General features: G+C 45.7%; 1 protein-coding gene across 3 annotated transcripts in view; it reads left to right on the top strand.

Annotated features, from left to right (window-relative positions):
- Positions 1 to 2,048: 2,048 nt before the first annotated feature.
- The window catches only part of Pip4k2a (phosphatidylinositol-5-phosphate 4-kinase type 2 alpha), a 157,012-nt gene continuing 138,546 nt past the window's right edge, over positions 2,049 to 20,514 (top strand). The window contains exon 1 of one of the 3 annotated variants that reach the window (XM_041641615.1): positions 2,049 to 2,412. In XM_041641615.1, the coding sequence (XP_041497549.1) occupies positions 2,269 to 2,412 (144 nt within the window). In that variant the 5' untranslated portion in view covers positions 2,049 to 2,268. The remainder of the gene's footprint in view (positions 2,413 to 20,514) is intronic. The other 2 variants (XM_041641614.1, XM_041641616.1) reach the window with 2 other exon arrangements.

The raw sequence follows: 20,514 nt of genomic DNA, 5'->3' as shown, positions 1-20,514 counted from the left end.
ATGACCTTGACCTCAGAACAAACAGCAGGACAGTACAAATGCCAATAGACGTGGCTCCCTTGACGGTGGAGGCAGTCTGCTCAGGTGCTGAATCAGGATTCAGCAGGATGTATCAAGGTTTCATGATTCTACCTGCGCTTTCCTGTCCTTGTCTATGCTCCTCTCAGGAAAAATGACCTCTGCCCCATCTGTGTTCATTTTTCTCTCTGAAGGATCGCCTGACAATGTCCAAGGGTGTCCATTTCCTCTTCTTGTAGGCTCAACTAGCTCTTTGACCTCATTGAATTCGGTTTTTCAGCAAGCCCATTGTCTTGCATTATTAATATACAATTAAGTACATTACAGCCATTGCGAACAAATACAGAGCTTCAGAGGCACTGAAGTGGAAGGATTCATTTCAACTGGAGGCAAGAGGTCATTGTTTCCCAGGGCCAGGGCTGCTACAGGTTTATGTGGGGTGGCAATGAAGAGCAATAATCGATGATGAGAAGCTCTTGAGTCTGGGTCAATGAAAATTTGTTAAATAAATAAACTCCTAACTGGATTAACACCACTATGACTGTTACTTCCAATAGAGCATGAGAAACAACTTGTGAGCTGTGTAGGATGTTGGATTTGGCTGTGGATATGTGTGTAAGGGTGCTTGTGGACAGGATATGTACACTGGTTTAGACCAGCTCTTTTCTGAGGTCAGGGGAGAGTTTATGCGTTAGCAGCAAGCAGCAAGGTAAGGACTGTACACTTCTTTTTTGAGGCAAGGTCTCTTGTATACCAGGCTGGCCTCGACTGAACTATCTGAGGATAAACTTGAACTTCTGATCCTCTTGCCTCGTCTCCCGAGTGTCAGGAATACGGATCTGCAACGTTATGATCTACTGCTGATTTTTAGTCTAACAAACATTCATTAGACTAGTCCGTAAAGTGGTATATGTCAGATTATACCTATTAACACGAATAACTCGTCTCTGTTTAAACCGTTTGACCAGCTAGAGGAACTATATAGGTCAAGCCCACGACTTCTAAGCACCAATTTGGACCGTTTTTGGTACCATCCTCTTCTTAGCTATTAAAAGAAGCAAGGTATCATTCAGAGTATGATCAAGCTAGAACGGCCAAGAGGATGTAGGGGGAGACCTCAGAGTCGGAAGGTCAAATGAAAAAGAGCAAAGGAAGGCCACCACAGGATCTGCCACCTCCCTTGGTTCTCTATCTCTTATTCTTTGTCTTCTTGAAAGACCAAAGTAGGACATTAGACTTACTTGGCATGGTAAATGTCAGGATGAGGGCTAAATTTCAGTGTGGGAGTGGTGGTGGCGGAAGATGAAAACATTTTCAAGTTAGGTGAGTTCCTGATTAAGAGAAGGAAGGTGTAGCACGCAAAGTGATTGATGGATTCCAAGCAAACTGTACAGTTTGGGACAGAGCGCTCCTATCCAAAGCATGACTTTCAGGGAGGAATCCCAGGGTTGGCTGGGACTGACAGTCTAGTGCTGCAGCAGCAAGGGAAGGCCCAACCAGAAACCAAAAGGCATAAGGTTAGAAGTTCAAAGCAGGGACTCTCTGGCAGACAGCTGACAAAGAGGAGTCAGCCAAGGTCCTTTCCCTCGAAGCTGGGAAAGCCCGGGTCCCAGTAAAATGCTCCCGGTCCCATGAACTCTCCTGGCCCTTGGCACGGGAAGAGATGGTTCCAGGATATTCCTGCCTGCCCCTGGCCCACGCATCTGGGGGTTCCCTCCTCGGGGTTCCCTCCACTCCGTATCCTTTCCTCGCTCCTCCTAGGACCAAGGGAGGGATGCTTGCGTGAGTGCCCGCACTCCCTAGCAATCTCCGCTGAGGGTCAGTCGTGGCCGTCCAGGGAAACTCGCCTGGCGCCGGTGTGGTAGAGCAGAGAACAGCCTAACGGTCCGGCATCCGCATCCGCACCCGCCCCGCCCGTCGGCGCCGCTGCCCCGCCCGCCTCTGCGTCATGACGCCGGCGCCCAACGCGGAAGCCGCCAGCCCGCCTGGACCAGCCGCGGGCTGTGCGCGGAGCCGCGGCGGGCGGGAGCCGGGCGGGGGCGCGAGGCGAGCGCAGCTGCAGCTTAGGCGGCTGAGCGCGCGGAGCGGGCGGAGCGAGCGCCCAGGACCGAGCGCGGGCGGAGCGGGGCTGGAGCAGTGGCGCAGCGGCGGCTGCCCCGGGGGATGCGGCTGCCTCCCCGGGCCGGCGTGTAGGGAGGGCGGGTCCCCGGCCTTGGCGGCGAGGCAGTGGAGGGGACCGAGACTGCGGCCATGGCGACCCCCGGCAACCTGGGGTCCTCCGTCCTGGCGAGCAAGACCAAGACCAAGAAGAAGCACTTTGTGGCTCAGAAAGTGAAGCTGTTCCGGGCCAGCGACCCGCTGCTCAGTGTGCTCATGTGGGGGGTCAACCACTCGGTAAGTCTGCTCTGCGGCGCGCTCCTCTTGCTCCGCGGGCTCAGCCTTCCCAGCTCGGCTTCTCTTGCAGCTACAGTGGTGGCAGGGCGGGGACCTCTGGCCGGTTGGCTCGGCCGGTCCCGGGCCCTCCGGCTGCTCGCCTCTCCGGCTGCCCCTAACCCCACGACATGCGTCCACTCCCTGGGTTCCTCCGGTGCGGCTTGCGCCACCTTTGAAACCGAGGATGGGTGCGGGATGAGAAGCGTTCCATGTGCTTCTGAGCCTCCCCGCGCCTGTGCTGCCCCGCATCCGTCCTCCCGCTGGTCGGTGCCCGCTGCCTGGGAAGTGGGAAGTTTGTGCGGGGACCGACTCCGCCTCAGCTGTTAGCCCCGGCGGGAGAATGCTCAGGGCCCAGTTCGAGCGATCGCTCCCCTCTCCGGACCGATAGGCCCGCGTGTCCTGGGCCAGCGGGCAGGTGTACCTGTCTCTCCCTGTCAGGGAGCGTCCGGAGCTTCCCGCGGGAGGACTGGAGTGAACCAGAAGATTTTGGGCGGCAGCTTGAGAGCGTTGCTTTCTTTTTTTCCTTTAATGGCAGTATTATCGGACTCAATGAGGAATTTTATTTTTTATTTTTTTGCAATGGAAAACGGCAACGTAAATATGGCCCTGATGCTGAGCATCTTCGTCCTTTTCCCGCATCGCCCGGCCGCTGTGCCCGCTCCAAATCTCCTGGCGGGGAGTCCCCCCCCCCCCCCCCTCCGAGAGCCAGGCAGAAGTCACCGACTGCGGAAGGGCAGCCAGGGTGGTGACAGACGGAGGGGGACCCGGCGGGCGCGGGTTGGAGGGGGTCTAGAGTTAATTACGTCCGTTTGAAGGGTTGTTTAAAAGGCTGGAGGGAAGCGCGTTGGGAAGGTTAGCCTAGCGCACAGCCAGGGGTGGCGGAAGGCGCGCGGCTGCGGACTCTGCAGACTGCGGTGTGAGGGGCTGAAATAGCCTCCTGCTGATCTGACAGCTACACTGCTCCAGCAGCTTTAATCTACTTAGATGGGATCAAGAAACATGATAGGCGCTGTTGGCTGAGCCGTGAAGTTTCAATGAGCCTGTGAATTTTGACCGTGACCTTACCCACTGCAGTCAGCCAGCTTGGGAGGCAGAGCTTGAGCCTGCTGCCCTGCTTTTGATTTCGGTGGATGCCCAGGTGTCCTTTTCAGTGTAATGGAAATGACAGAAAGCCAGCGTGAGTTCTTACACTCTCAAATTAACGGAGTTGTTTAAAATGGCTCCATATCTTTTATTTGTACTTTCTTTCCCAAGCGGAGCTGGAGAGAGGTGAAACGGTATAAAGATGATTGTGTTTGCCTGGAATGATTTAAAAAGTTGAGAAATGGTTATTTCCTACCGTTTTACTGCCTGGTCTACTGAAGTTCTCTTTAACTTCCTGACTTCTTTAGCTGTTAGGAATTTCAACTGTTAAAACAGCAGACACCAATGCACCCCCCCCACCCACTTTTATTACAGATAATGAAGTTACAGTTTTCCGTTGTAATAAGCCTATAATTTAGTTATGCTTGCTTTTGTAAAGTTATTTTTCTATTTCCGTTGCTATTTGCAGCTCCCAAATTACTGCAATGGGGCCCTATAAATACAAGTAGGTTGCTGGCTGTGGACCCGTGTTTATGGGTTCGTTCCTTCCTAAGGAGTTCTGGTGTTTTGGTAAGGTGTGTGTGTGTGTGTGTGTGTGTGTGTGTGTGTGTGTGTGTGATCAAGTTTAATATAGTAAAGTAGTCTCAACATTATGCTGCTGGGGGAAAAGAGTAGCTATTTGGGAATTAGTCAGAATTCCAGTCCACTTAAAAAAAGTTGTCTTTGGGCATATGCGTTACAGTTGGGTTGCTACCTTGTGTTTATTTTGAGTTGCTACATTTGTTTTCCAGTTGTTCTACTTAGAAAATACTGAGGGAATGATGGCAGGACATGTAGACTTACTTTCTGCTGCTCTCAAGAACAGTTTCTAATTAATTCTAAGAATATGCACCAGCAGAATAGTGTATCATGTAAGCATGTTATTAATGCAACACATACCAGCGCATGCAGAGCCTGCCACAGTGGAGAGAGTTGCTAAAATGCATCTCTCATCAATGCCCATGTGTCTTTTTTTTTTTTTTTTTTTTTTTTGGAGCATGGGTTGACAAGAAAGTTTTGTTTCTTCATCTTCTAGCAATGTATTATTTAAAAAATAATAAAACTCGCATACTTGGAAGGCATGTATTTTTGGTTGGTTTTATTTTAGCAAATGATTATTGGTGCCAGAAAGATGTTTTATCATGCTTTGCTGTGCACCAAAGTTTATAGTATAATATTAGAATAAGTAAGTCCACATTATCAATAATGAACATGTGTATAAATGGGGACATTTGAGAAAGCGTGGCAGAGAGGCTGGTAATTCAAATCAGAGCCTTTCCCCTGTGGTTCTAGGATTAGCGGGGACAATTTTATAATGTAATTTGTTTTTAAAATTTCATCAGACTTTTAATTGGATATTTAAAGTAACCATAAATTTGGAGCACTGAAGGGAAACCATACATTTTTATCACGTGAACATTTTGTGGTAGGATTGGGCCTCTTCTGTATGCTATAGCAAAAAGCTCTTTGAGTCTGTTTGAATTCTATTCATTTATTTGGCTTCTCAAGACAAGGTTTCTGAGTAGCCCACACTGTTCTGGAACTTGCACTGTTGACTAGGGTGGTCTTGAACTCAGAACTCAGAGATTTGCCTCGCTCTGCCTCTGAGTGCAGGGATTAAAGATGTGCCATCACTACCTGGCTGAATTCTGTCTTTAACTGTGACTATTCACCTTGACATATTAGCCAGTTTTGGGGATCAATGTTTATACCTGGGAAATGGGATGCAAATTTTTGTTTTTGTTTTTTAGGTTGACAGTTTAACTGTTTTTCCAGGTAATGGTCGAATAGCATCATATTAGGAGTCCCAGAATGTGCAGCAGGCTTTTGGGGATGTTTCAAAGCCTGACTGGAAGACAAGTCTGTGGTGGTTTTAGAAGGCTGCATGGAGTGTGCCAGGTTGATTGTAGCTGAGTTCATTGCCATCTCTTGAGTCAAAGTCTATTTGATTGAAATGTAGAAACTTGCAATTGAGGCCAAAACCTTCAAGTCCATTGTAGTGGAAATGAAAATCTTGATTTGGACGATGCACAGTGTGGAGAATAAACCTGCCATTGTACGCTTAATTTGATATGTAAGTGCTTTCTAACCTAAAATCTCCATCAGGGAGTGGATCTGTGCCAACTTTTATTTTAAGCAGAGAATATAATTGAATACATAAAGAAAAAGATGACTTAGGAAGGCAGTTTTATCTTGTTATGTTTGAAATTAAACTAAAAATGATCAGGCAGTTAGCTTCTTAAAATGGGATTTTAATAGTGTAGGGAGTATGTTGAATGCTGTGCGCCAAGACTTGTTTTAAATAGATATTCTAAAAGATTTTTATACACTGTGAAATGTGAGCTATTTGGATTAGTATTTCCAACCCTATTTAGATATAAGAAGGAAGACACAGTCTTATCTGTATAGAGAAACATGTAAAACAAATATTGTTTTTAGAAATAGCCACTTTGTTGATATTAAAGTTTTGTGGCTTCAAGCCATAGAAACGCCATAGGTTACAGGAGAAGGCTTAAGTATGATGGTAACTTTGGAGATAGTCACAGTGGAGGGGAGGGTGGGAACCAGAGCATGGGAAGAACCAGGTACTTTGCTACGGTCTGACTTTGCCATCTGACTTACTTACCTTTCCCTGTTCATAGCTGCTGAGGAACTCCATGGGTGTGGGAACTGAAGAGTTCCTAATTTCAGCTTGTCATTTCTGCTCCCCACAAGGGCTTTCTGTCTCCAGTTTAGGCCTCAGAATACCACCAATCATCTTGACTTGTCTGGGTGCAGACAGTGGCAGTTTCCTCGTGGACTAAGTTGTAAAGTGTAAAGGAAAGAGTTCCCCAGAGAGAGTTCTACGAGCTGGTGGGGGTGGGGGGGAGCATCAGTGTGAGGCAGACATCTTCCCTGGTATAATAAAGTTAGTGTTGATCTTGATGGCTGTCGGAATCTATACGTGCCAATCTTAGGACAGCATGCCTTGTCATGTATGATTTGGAGAGTCTGAAACATGCACTGTCTTCGCAGTAAGGTAGGGCCTGGAGGTAGATAATATTGTATTCCAGAAATGTAATTTCTTCTGGGTTTATGTTTGGATATAGACAAAAGAAGGAGGAGTCTAGGTGTAAAAGTGATTTGGATTACTATGGAATGATAATGACTGAAAATAACATAATGAGGCAATTAAAATCTAAAGTAGCTAGATATCAAATAGACTCACCGAGTGGATCCCGACTAGCCACGCATTCCGGAACTAGCCCCACACTGGTTCTTTCCCCTTTACACCATCCTGGAGTTTCCTACTGAGGCGGTGGTCTACTGCTCCCTTCTCCATTAATCAAACACCTTAGCACCTCTTTAGTATGCAAAATGCTGCCCCAAGGCAGAATGAGCTGCTGTGCCTTAGAAAGACTGCCAGCAAGAACTGCAATAACCAACAAAATCTCTGTTAAGTTGACAGAGCAGGCGGCAGTCGTGAGAAGTTAGTTCTGCCAGCATGCACTTGAAAAATATAAATTCACATTGACATGAGTTGGTGCAGTTTGGCCAGGATGATTTGTGGTCAAGTTGAGCAGGTTCAATTCCTGCTTCATTGTTTGTTCATGGGTCTTTGAGCAGTTAGTTTATCCACCTGAGCCTCAGTTTGTGCATTCTTAACATGGAGATAATGATGACTACCTCAAGGTGCTATTTTGAAGGTGAAATGAAACAATCTATTAGAGACCTAGTGGTGTGTGACAAGGAGTCAGTACCAAATTTGGATGCAGTCAAGTTGGTAACATATTACTAAGCACTAGATCAACTGTTTTCCAAATTTATTGTGCCTATAAATCCCAAGCTCACTTGTGGCTTTCCAGCTACTGATTCGGCAGGTCTGGTGAGGATGACAGCTGAGTCTTTCACCTTTGGTATGATCTGAGGTGATGCTAATGGTTTGAGTCTCTCTGGGCCGTACTTTGTGAAGCAAGGCAGCAGAAGGAAGGACATTAAACATAGAAATGTCTTCACAGCAATAGAAAAGTGACTAAAACAGCCGGCAAGGATTGTATTATTTACTGTTCTCATTGATGTGATAAAATTCATGACAAAAGCGATTTAAGGGATTGCATGTTTGGCTCACAGTTTGAGGTAACACCATAGCATGGCAGGGCAGCCATGGTAGCAGGAACATGAGGGAGAGATCAAATCTGCAGTCAAGGCTTAAGAGAAATTGATGTTGATGTTCAGCTAGCTCTTTCTCCATTTTGATTGAGTCTGGTTTAGTGCTGTCTACATTCAGGGTAGATGTTCTCTGCTCAGTTAAACCTTCCTGGAAATACTCTCGTAGACACAACCCAAAATATGTTTCCATTGTGATTCAAAATCTTGTCTTGTTGACAATGAAGATTAACTACCAAAAGGTAAATTAGATCTCAAAAGGGGAAGGAGAATGGTGGGGCTTGGCTTTGAGAGCAGGACAGAGGAAGAAAAAAGAGGAAATAAGAAACAACTGAGTGAGGCTGTTCCAGATAATACAGGGTTGTGAATGTGCTTTTTGAGGGTTATTGCTTCAGGGATGGAGGAAGAAAGAGAGATAGAAAGATTAAGTATCAAAGTTGTGGATGAGTAAAGAATTCTCTTTTAGGAAGATTAGGAGTGGAAGGTGAGAAATGCTATCCAATTTAGAAATGTATTTTCTAGCCGGGCGGTGGTGGCGCACGCCTTTAATCCCAGCACTCGGGAGGCAGAGGCAGGCGGATCTCTGTGAGTTCGAGACCAGCCTGGTCTACAGAGCTAGTTCCAGGACAGGCTCCAAAGCCACAGAGAAACCCTGTCTCGAAAAACCAAAAAAAAAAAAAAAAAAAAAAAAAAAAAAAAAAAAAAGAAATGTATTTTCTTTGACTACATCTCGTTCTTTTTTTTTTTTTTGAGACAGGGTTTTGCTGTAGTTTTAGAACCTGTCTTGGAACTAGCTCTTGTAGACCAGGCTGACCTCGAACTCACCTCAAACTCTGATCCGCCTGCCTCTGCCTCTGTTTCCCAAGTGCTGGGATTAAAGGCGTGTGCCACCACCACCCGGCTTTACATCTCATGCTTCTGTTTTTTATTTCTTGTTCATCTTTGTTGACTTTATTTTCCTTTTTCCTAGATTATTATTAGAGCCTATTAGCTAAGGTCTCTTTGTGTGCTTTTATTACCATTTCTTTCCTTTATTGCTCCATGGGGTCCCATGGTAGTGAGATAGAAGAAGCCCAGCTCCTACTCTTAAAATAATACTCCTAAATGAATCCTGTTGGGTTCATAGTTACTGCATTCTGTCCATGGACCATGCAGGGGTTCAGGGAGCCTAGCGGAGAACATGGTGGTATAAGTGAAGCTGTGCAGTTAGCAGTGGGCCGGATGCTGAGCCAGAGAACTCAAATAGGTTGAATCCATGAACTGCATGGTTGAGTGCCTGGTATGTGTGGGATTTTGCCCTGTACCCTAACCATAAGCCCAGGAGTCTGTTATCATTTCTTCTAAATCTTTTCTATACAGTTCCTAGTGTTAAAAGCTGTTCTTGGGTAGACAAATCGTGAGCTATTGATACTGGGTAAAACTGTTTAAAATCATTTTTTTTCCCATGACAGAGAAAGTCATTTCTGTGGAAAGCATGTAGGCAGAGAATAAATGTATAATCTATTCATGTAAGACATTGTTGAAGAGTTTTAGAATAGTAACTTACTGTGTTGGTCAGAATTCTTGTCACTTTGATAAGCAACACCCTAAACAGAGAGAAACAACTTACAAACAAGAAAAGTTTATTTTTGGGTCATGTTGCTTTGGGCCTGAGAGGAGGCAGTGCTGGGAGCAGGGGACTGATGCTGCTCAGCTTATGGCCTTCTGGAAGCAGAGTGGGAGGACGGGAATGTGTCGCAGGCAAAATTACTCCCTTCAATGGTGTGGCTCCAGTTCCCCACTTCTTAAAATGAGGCCCTACCTTCCACAGATACCATCTCCCAAAAGTCTTTTAAAACTTGAATCTCTCAAGGGTTAAACTGTTGGATATGTCAGAGCATTTATGCATTAATCCTCTCTAGAAATATTTTCATAGTCTCACTCATCTGCTAGACTAGCAAATCTGACAGTCAAAATTAACCCCACACTTACCTAAAGATGAATTTGTCTGTCTCTTTCTTCTTTTAATTTTTAAAGGTTTGTCCTGCCTCACAGTTTCAGAGGGTTTTTAGGTAAATGTATATATTTATTACTTGTGTTCTGTGGCTTGTGTGGAGAGCAGAGGATGAGCTTGGGGAGTTGTTGTTCTCTTCCCACCTTTACATGGCCTCAGGGGATTGATCTCAGGTGTCAGACTTGCTTGGCAAGTGATTTTTATTTGTTGAGCTATTATTCCAGCCCCATGTTAAGTGTTTCGAGTGCAAGTCTTAATAGTTTTTCAAATGGAAGTAGTTAGGAGCTAGGTTGTGGCCTGGAGCCTCTTGTGATAACACTTACTCTAGAGATTGTGATGTGGAATGTTAGGATAGGTATTCTTGACCTGGCAGTAGGATTATGTCCTGATAACCCTAGCATAATTGAAAATATCCTGGATGCTTTTACTACTCTAACTTTCAGGACATCTAGCTCAGCCTAACCTATTTGAAGTGTGTTCAGAACACTGGCACTGGCCTACATTTAGGCAAGGTTATTTTTCCTGTTGCTATGGTAAAATACCCTGGCAAATATTTATTTCGGCTCACTATTCCAGGTTGTAGTCCATCACAACAGGAAGTTGTGGAGGCAGATGCTTAAGGTTGTTCGTCACATCGTATCCATTGTTTCCATCCATTACATTGTATCCATTGTATCAATTCATCACATTGTATCCATTGAATCATCACATCATTGTATCCCTCTATCATATTGTATTCATTGTATCCATCAATCGTTGTATCCATCCATCACATTGTATGGGTTCAGAAACAGAAAGGGATGAATGCTTCTCTCTAGATCACTTCTTTATACAGTCTAAGATTGCAACCTAGGGAATGACGCCACTCACAGTGGATATGTCTTCTTGCCTCAGTCTAATCAAGATAAATCCATACAAGCATGCCCAGAGACCTTTCACAGAAGTGTTTCTGGATCTCATCAAGTTAAAACCAAGATCAAACATCACATGATGTAAGACAGAGTCTATATTGTTGAAATAAAGTGTTGACTGTCAAGTAATTTATTTAATATTACCTGAAAGTGAGAACTGAAATGGGTATATGATTATGCCTTATACCATTGGAGGTTGAAAAATTGCATCATCACCAGTGTTTTGGACTGTACTTGTAAAATGCCTAAGTAGTTGCTGGCACATATTAAGTTCTTATTAAATTTCCATTATTATTTAAAAAATACCCTAAGTGTTAAGATATGGTAAGTTATTAGGTTATAAGTTAAATTAGTTGTTACTTCATCCTGGCTCATAGTATCAGATTATTATTATATCTGGTATTATGTATCTGTGAGTTATGAATTATTATCTTAGAATTTTCCACTTGCCCTAACTTTGCTTTATCTCTTTGTTATCATGTTCATTTTTGTATCTTTAATGCCTTCGCTAGTGACTGGGTGGTTAAAGGTGTCAAAATTTAATTCACATTCATTATTATAAATTATATGAGCTTGAATTGATATCTCACCTTTTTCAAAAGAAAATGAGACACTTTAAGGCACTTTAGCTTCAAATTGAACACATTATGGGCTTTACCTTCAAACTGCTCATAACCTCAGGGAAAACAGACACAGGACAGACACATGCACACACATCTGGAGTATTGGAGATTCTGGGGCATAGGCTGTTGAGCAGTGTGGGCAGGCATAAGCGTTGTTAAGAAGATCACACTGAGCACAATCGCAAAGAAGGTGAGCTTGGGCATGAAAATAGAGGAAGACCACTCCAGCCAGAGGAATCAGCTGCTGCAAAGGCCTAGAAGCTCACAAGGAAGGCTGTATGGCTGTAGCAGAGCAAAGCGGGGTGATAGGATATGGGGGCTGAACAACCAAGAGCTGGATCATGACTGCTTCTGTTTGGGGACTTGAAGAAGTCTTCAGGAGAGGTGACATTGAGGGGGAAGTTACAAAAGATGAAACATGGTCTGTGAGGCCAAGGGGCCAACAGCTGGCAAAGGTAACAGGAATGAAGTAAGTAGTTGGCTCTGGCTGTAGGGCCCGAGGCCTTGCCTCCTACTCTGGGGCTCATGGAACAGTGATACTGGACATCACCCCAGAAACTGCTGGGTTGTGGGCCTCCTGGAGCACAATGGGCATTTTAACCAGCAGGCACTTTGTGAATAGTCTGGAAAAGCACCAGTTAGAGCACTCTGCTTTCAAGTCCTCAGGGCTCTTTGGTGTGCCCCAGAGGCCGATGGGAAGGACAGATTGCCTGTGGAAATTAGTCTCACCCTACCCTATCCTCACACAGAGGTTGTTGGTTTCTTTCCTTCCTTTCTTTGAGACACTGGATATAAAATATCCAGGCAATCTTCTGCCAAGAGAATTGAAAACCAAGGGGCGGGTTGTGGGAAGCCTCAGAAGGCTGGAAAAACAGTTTGGGCTCCAGTTTGAAGAGCTGAGAAGCTGATTTTAGAGAAAGTCACAGTACCGACAGGGTCACTTGCTAGTTTTTGTGAGTCTCCAGTGGCACCCACCCTCCATTGTGCATTTTGCACTGAGATAATTCCCCTATTTCCTCAGCATAGACTTAAAGTCGTGTCTCTTTTTTCTCTCGCAGTGGCTAATCCTTCACTGGACATACAAAAACGGCTAAGCATTGGTCTTTCCACTGTCCAGTCTAGTCTGCAAATATGCCCGCAGATATGCTGGGAGCTGCCTACTTTGGTAGGTACTGATCACACATTGCTGCCTTGATTTCAGTTAATAAACCTTAAATTCAATTTCTCGGTAGCCCTTTGTAGTTAGTGGACATCGTAGCTGAGGCGTATCCCCGTCAGCCATTGGGTGATGCTTACTACTCTAGAAATTTTCATTTGAGGCAATAGCAGAAGCACACTTCTGCTGTGGTGTCTCTCACTTTAATATGTACTCTGCATCTTGTCTATTTTCACATTCAAAATTGAAAAACCATGACTGAAGCTGTTGCCTTTGTCCCTGGTGGCTGCAGTGCCCCACCCATTAACTAGCTTTGTCCTGAACTTGCTTCAGCCCATCCATCACAAGCCCCTTCTTTTCTACCATGATGGTTCATCTCAGTTGTTACCTGGTGAGATCCAGAATCACCTGGAGACACAGGTCCAGGCACACCTGGTTAGCCTTTGGGCGAGCCTGTGGTGCTTTATCTCTTCCAGGTTTATTGCTGGGAGAAGACCTGCCCGGGGTGTGTGTGTGTGTGTGTGTGTGTGTGTGTGTGTGTGTGTGTAGTGGCTGGGATACTGGACAGTACAAATGGAGAAAGGGAGCTGAGCAGCAGCCCTCTCTGTCTTGAGCTCTCTGCTCAGTTCCTGACTGGTTGTCTTCATGTGAATCCCTGACAGGCATCCCCATCCTTCCACTCCTCCACTCTAGTCTTGTCTAACTAAGCCTGTGTCTTCACCTCTGTAAACAGACCGCTGCCCACACAGGTGTTCAAGCCAATGCCTCAGCATTAAGCTCCAGGGTCCTTTTCTTCACGGTTCTGTGCTCAGGCTCCTCTGAGTGCAGAACCTGCGTGCTGCTCTTGTTAGTGCCGTCCTGCACAGCCTTCTGTATTCTCCCATATGAATCCAGATTCTCTAGATATGTGGCAAAAACTCCTGATGTGTACGAGATCGCTTGTCACTTCCTCAGTCAAACCCTCCAGAGGTGTCCTGCGACACTCAGAACAAAACCTGGACTCTTGTCTTTGGCTGCTTTATTACTTTTCTCATTGTTGTGACCAAAATAAATAAACAAACAAACAAACAAACAAACTGATGACAAGCAATTTAAGGGAAGGATTGATGTTGGTTCAGAGTTTGCCAGAGAAGACACAGAAGACACACAGACATGGCTGTGGTGGCAGGAAGGCCACCTGCACACATCTTGGATAGATAATCACTCACAGGTGTACCTGGAGCTGTGTCTCCAGGTGATGAGAGGGAGGAGAGAGGGGAGGCAGGGTGGGGACACACACTTAGACCAGAAATGGGGCTTGGCCTTTATCTTAGCCTTTATCTGCTAAAGGCTCCATAACTTCCCAACAGCAGGCACCACCAGCTGGGGATCGAGTTTTCAAACACTTGAGCGTGTGGGGACATTTTGTATCCCAGCCATATCGTCTCTTAAGGCCTTGCTGGCCTGGCCCCACTTCCCTCCTTGCCACCGTTGGTTCCCTCCCTTGTTTTTTTTTTTTGCTCTGCAGTCACATGAGAACACCCACACTGGTGTTTTTCTGGTCCTTAGACAACTGCTCAGAGCAAGCATAGCACTTCTGTGTTCATTTCCTCTTGGTCCATTTACAGTGTTCTCCTCTCAGATTCTCGAATGGTTCCTGTGCAGCTGGCCTCTCTAACTAATCTAAAGCAGCCCCTCCAATATCATATGCTCTTTCATTGTCTCTTTGACAGACACTGGTGTGTACGTTGGTTTCATTCTCCCCTCTTTAATAAAGTGCTAATTTGCAGAACAACTGATATCTTGTCATGTCTACTTAGCTATGCTCTCTGCACTGAGAAGGCACTTGTACACAGAGTTGGCATTTGAAGAACACTGTTGTTGGCTGAGGGCACAGCAGGCCGTCCATGCCCTTCCACTCGGCCCTCGTCGCATGTGAAGATTGTTTGGTGTGACTGAGCACGGTATTAGAACATGCTGCCGAGCTGGTTGTGCAATGTCCTGAGAGTGGGGGAACTTGCTGCAGGGTGGAGATAAGAGGTGTGGGGAACCACAGGACTGTACCCAAACAAGACCTCTGTTCTCAGAGCAGGCAGGAACTTTGCCTCATGCGCAGAGCAGTGTTCAGAGAAGCAACTTCCTCAAAGGCTGATGAAGCGAAGGTTGGAATCCTGTGAAGACTGAGCTGTTTCTAAGTATGTGATGTTATTATGTAGCAGAGTCTCACTGCAGTGCGGTCACAGTTTAGTCCATGTGGCTTACCTCTCTGGAGGCCTTCAGACACGCCTCTAAGATGTTCAGTCCCCGGCACGGTGGCAGCCCCACTGTCCCAGGTGTTGGTGGTTATTCTCTATCGTGTATTGTTTCTGCTGAGTCTTCCCTGGGCTCCTTATTGCCACGCCCACTTGATCGTCTTGACTGTGATCAGTCCATTTCCCTCGGACAGTTATTGAGGGAGGATTTCTTGAATCTTAGGATGGAAGATTGTTTTTGTCCAGTGCCTCTGGGAACTCTGGACTTTGGATACAATAACATAAACTCACAACTTGTCCTATTTAGACTTCTTGGTAATTTGAATTTGGGCTGCTTCCTTTGGGGGAGGAGTGGATTTATTCTCCTGACCTGGAGGCTGTCAGTCTTTAACATGTGGGAAGGGGGATCCTGATGGACTCCTTGTTCAGACTCTGTCCCCTGTGTCCATCCACACAGTCGGGGATAGTCACTAACTTGCTTGTACATTTGACCATGGCTTTGGCAGGCAGCTCCCCCTGTTGTTGTTTGTTTGTTTGTAATGCCTTTAGGAAGGTAATTTGAGAACACTTTATTCACGGTGCCTGCTTGTTTTTAGTAGCAGAGCTGATTGGAACAACTCTATTGGCAGAATTAAAAAAAAAATGAAGCCTTAACGACCCTTCCCTTCCTTTCTTCCCCTCCCCTCCTTTCTCCAGCTCTACTCTCTCCCCTCCCATTCCTTTCCCTGCAGTTGGAGCTTACAAGCTTGGGCTACCATCCTGGTGTCTTGTTTGCTTTCTGTTTCTGTGATCAAGCAACTTGGAGAGGAAAGTGTTTATTTTAGCTTGTTGTTTACCGTCCATCAGTGAGGGGAGTCAGGCAGGAACCTGGAGACAGGAACGGAAGCAGAGGCCATGGAGGAAGGCCGCTTACTGGCTTGTTCCTCGCAGCTCACTCAGTTTGCATTCTTATGTAGGCACCTCATTGACTGGGCTCCAGCCCCTCCCCCATTGTTTAGTGACCTGTTAGAGGCCCCTTCTTAACTTCAACATTCTGGGGTGAAAATTCATCTTGGTTTCTTTTTTTTTTTTTTTTTTTTTTTTTTAGTTTTTCGAGACAGGGTTTCTCTGTAGCTTTGGAGCCTGTCCTGGCACTAGCTCTTGTAGACCAGGCTGGCCTCGAACTCACAGAGATCCGCCTGCCTCTGCCTCCCGAGTGCTGGGATTAAAGGCGTGCGCCACCACCGCCCGGCTGGTTTCTTTATTTTTTAATTGATATTTATTGAGTTCTACATTTTTCTCTGCTCCCCTCCCTGCCTTTCCCTTCCCCCCTTCAATCCTTCCCCAAGGACCGCATGCTCCCAATTTACTCAGGAGATCTCCATCTTGGTTTCTTTAAGTGTGCATGTATTTTAGTTTATTTCAGTGCAGAATACTTTCCTTGTTTTCAGTCCAAGCCAACTGACTGCCTTGTGAGTGGGTTACTAAACAGGGAACTCCAGGAGAGTGGTTGGTTAAGTTCAGGCCCAGAATTGGACAGGGAGACGAGGAGGCTCTTAGAACTAACCCAAGGATTCCTACTGATTATATGGAGAGAGGAATTTTTATTACCTTTTCAAGAAATAGCATTGGTTTTGGGATGCCTGAATCACATACTTATTGAAAACAACTGCATAAGAGTTCAGAGGATTCGATACAAAGTTGCTTGGCCGCTGTGCCTAAGCCAGACATCATAGTAGTGCAAGTGTGTAGCAGAGGGCAGCTGTTTGCTTCAAGCACACAGGAAGGAGAGCAGCAGGAAGTAGCTGGGAACAGCACACCTTCTCTAGTTAGGCCCCATCTTTAGAGCCTGGGAAATTTCCTAAAATAGCAGCCAGCTGGAGACCAAGTGTTCAAAACATTGTCTATGGGAAAGTTTCAGATTCAAATCATAACAAATAGTCTCCCCCCCCTCAATAAAAGGGAGAAATTTTCAGTGGATTTTTTTTCCACATAATATATACTGATAATGATTTTCCCTCCCTCTACTCCCAGGTCTTTCCTACCTCCCCTCCCATCCTGTCCCATCCCCTTTCTGTCTGTCATTAGAAAGCAAGCTGGCTTCTGAGAGATGGCAATAAAATATAATATGATAAAACACAAACTAACGACTCAGAAGGCAAAGAGCCCAGGAAAAGGCACAAGAAAGAGGTATGGGGCAGAGATCTACTTACTGCCTGTTCAGGAATTCTGTAAAAACACTGAACTGGAAGGCATAGACTATACACAAAGAACCTGTAGAAGAGAGAGGAAGTGAGAAAGCAGAATGCTCATATGAGAGAGTGTATGGAAATAAAATAAAGTAAAAATAAAATATAACATTAGAAAAAAGACCCTGATACAGTCTGAGACAGGCACCCCGAAAGATGCTATTGAGTTTGTTTTCTGGTCACCGTCTGCTCTGGACGTTAGCCTACCCTTAAGATCAGTTTGTTTCTCCGGTGAGAGACTTTTGGAGAAAACAAAATTTTCATTTGCAAGTGGTTATCGATTGGAGATAGCTTCTGGATTAGGGGTGGGGCATGTGTACGCCTCTCTCAGCTCTAGGACCTCCATCTCTTGCAAACCTGTGCAGGCGCTGTACATGCTGCCTCGGTCTCTGAGTTCATAGGTGCATTGACTTTTCACTGAGGGGGAAGGCTCTATGTGGACACTAGCTCCACTCTTTCCGTGTTCAATGAGTCATAACAAATACTCTCAACCAGATTCTTAAGAATAAGGTCTTTTTATTTATTCCACACAAATTTATTAGCCATTTATTAAATATTAGATGCTGATCAAAGCCTTAAGAAAAGGTGAATGGCAAAGTCTTTGCTTTTAATGAACAAGCCCACATTCTGACTGGGAAAACAGACAGGGGATTGTAAGGCAGGAAGTTGGTGGGGATCACTGAAGTGTCTCATTCTTTGTGTATTTGGTGACATGTAACAGTTACTAATCAGAGTAGCTAAAGGAAAGTGGGGGGTACAGTTAGTTGGTGAGTAACCCATGATGCTAAGGGCCAGGAGCCTGACCAGCACCCCGCCCCAAATCAGGACTCAAAGCAAGTTACTTTCTCTTGGGGTGCTGCAATCTACAATCTCTAATCTTTGCACACAGTTTTTACGGTGTGTGGGGGGTGGCATGTACGTGCCTAAGCATAGAGGCCAGAGGAGGAGGTTGAGAGTCTTCCTCTGTTGCTCTCCACTGTGTTGAGATGAGAAGGGGTTTCTCTTGAACATGAAACAGCATTCCGACTAGACTGCCTGGGATACCAGGAACGTGTGGCCGCACCTGGTTATATGTGGGCATGGGGAAATGGTGGATTTGGCTCAAGTTCTCTGACCTTCCCAGCCAGCATTCTTACCCACACAGCCACCTCCCTAGCCAGAGCTTGAGCTTCTCTGAACCCTTTCTCCAAGTGTGTTCATTTTCCTGGTGTTTGTAGACAAGAACCCACACAGTGCCAGGTTTACTCCTCCCGGATTTGGGCACATTTAGATTATAATCAGTCACGCTGAATCCTAGTTTCAGGTTTATTAAAAATGAGACTAAGCCTTGGTGCACACCCAGAGACAACCGCTGTGGCTTTTAGAGCTGGGTAGCTATGCACTACCAGAGTGGGTGTGGCCGTTCTCAAGTCTTAGAGTCATCCTGAGAGGGGCACTGCCAGTCACCCAGACACCTCGATGCACAGATGTCCAGAGCAGCAGAGGGTTCATACACTGTCTGGGGAGACTTGTGGTATTTGAGTGGGATCTTGAAATTCCTTGGGAATTGGATTGGAACTCACATGGTGGGGAAGCTAGAGAAAATGGGGCATAGGCACGGCAATCAGCAAATGCAGAAGCGAGAAGCATGACTGGCTCGGGGACTGCTGAGCCTTTCTTCAGGTGCAAATCAGCTTCTCTGTAATTTGAAGGTTTCTCTCCCACAAGCCAGTTCCCAAATAACCATTTAGAGACTTAATATTACTTATAAATGCTTGACCGATGGCTCGGGCTTATTATTAACTAGCTCTTACATTCAAATTAAAACCTTTTTTTATCTATGTTTTGCCACGTGGTTCTTGACTTTTACCTTATTTTTTTACACGTCTTGCTTCTTCATTGGCTGGCTGGGATCTCCCAGACTCCACCCTTCTTCTCCTGTATCTCTGCTTGTATTTCACACCTGGTTCTATCTTGCCTTGCCATAGGCCAAAGCAGTTGTATTTGTCAACTAATGAGAGCAACACATATTCACAGTGTACAGAAAGACATCCCACAGCATTTCTTCTACTTAAGAAAACTGCTTTCTGTGTGTGATACAGTACTTTGCCTGCATGTATGTGTGTGCTCTGCATGAAAGCCAGAGATTGCCAGTTCCCCTGGATACAGACTCTGAGCCACCACGTGGGTGCTGGAAAATCAAATCCCAGTCTCCTTCAAGAGCAGCAAGTTCACTCAACCACTGAGCTATCTCCCAGCCCCTCCTCTTCTGTGTTCATAGGTTTAGTCATTTCCATTTTTTAAGGGCATACCGCTGTTTAAATAGCTTTTGTTTGCATTTGTTTCCATAGGCTTGGTCATTTATGACTTGAATCCCGTCTGGAAATGGCCAAACGCTTCTACTTTCAGAGTTTGAGGTTGTTTGTAATTATTCAGAATATCATTTGTAATAAGCTTGCTTGAGGGTCGTTTGTTTTGAAGGTGCCCAGCCCAGTGAACTCTCCGGGTGAGTTCCCCAGGGTGCCACATAAAGGCCCTGGCTGTGGGAATCCGTGGGAGCTGGTTTGAACATTGCTTTGTGCACAGTGTGTCCAGAGCTGCCTTAGCCAGCCAGGCCCTCTCTCTCACCTGCTTACAGGAACCCAGCAGGCTTTCTCCTGTGCCCAGAGGCACTGCCAGCACCCCACTTCACCCTGTCTTCCTTGAGTCCAGCATTCTTCAATCATATTCTTCGATGTAATCATTTTTGTTACTCTGACAAAATACCCAACCAAAGCACCTGAAGGACGGAGGGCTTTATTTTGGCTCATAGTTTTGGGGTACTTTCCGTTATGGCAGGGAAGTGGAAGTGATGTGAGGCTATGTAATGCTGATCATGTTACATCTGCTCTCAGGAGACAGAAAGAATGCCAGGGCTCAGCTCACTTCCTCCTTTTTATGCATCCAGGCCCCCAGCCCACGGACAGAGCTGTTGAACCAGGTGCCCTGCTGGCGCGTAGGGTGGGATGGGTCTTTCCACTCCCCTTAGTCCAGAGATGTCTTTTGGCGAGTCTAGATGTTGTCAAGCTGACACTACCAACCCTCACACCAGTATCTGTATCTCTGAGGAAGCTCTCAAGAGGCGCCTTTGCTGGAAAGAAGGGAAAAAGTAAGACGTGCAGTATTCTCTTGGCAGATTTGATTCTGTTTCAGAAAATGCAGGAATATGAGATCTTCTCTGCCCCATGCTTGTTAGACATTCACATTCATGTGTAGAGGATAGGGAAGCTGAGAATGGAGCCTGGGATGCAGGAATCCTTCCTTCCATGGTTTCTCTTGGGCCCATCACTGTTTAGTGCCCTCAAGTAGTTGTAGCTGGATGCAAAGCACATCAACAGAGAGGCAGGAGGGAGCTTGGTAGACCAGATGGAGCACCTTGCTCAGCTGGCAGTGGCTTTCCCCTGCACATGGCCCAGACACTCTGTCTTGGACTATGTTTTTAGAGTTGTTTTTGTTTGTTTTGTATTTTTCATTCTAGTGATAGAGTTCTATAGATTTTAATAAAGGTCTCCCTAAAATCCCCCCCCCCCCGTGTGTAGAATATAAAGCTTTTGGGGAACACACACATTACATCACAGCAGAAGAATTTGCATTTACAAGTTATTGTGGTCAGCTGTGTGCCCAGCCCGGCATCC

Source organism: Microtus oregoni, unplaced genomic scaffold, assembly GCF_018167655.1.
Source record: "Microtus oregoni isolate MIOR12 unplaced genomic scaffold, Mior012 000070F_ref0000104, whole genome shotgun sequence".
NCBI classification, from domain to species: domain Eukaryota; kingdom Metazoa; phylum Chordata; class Mammalia; order Rodentia; family Cricetidae; genus Microtus; species Microtus oregoni.
Note: the sequence above shows the minus strand (reverse complement) of the source record. Positions and strands in the feature narration are given on the sequence as shown.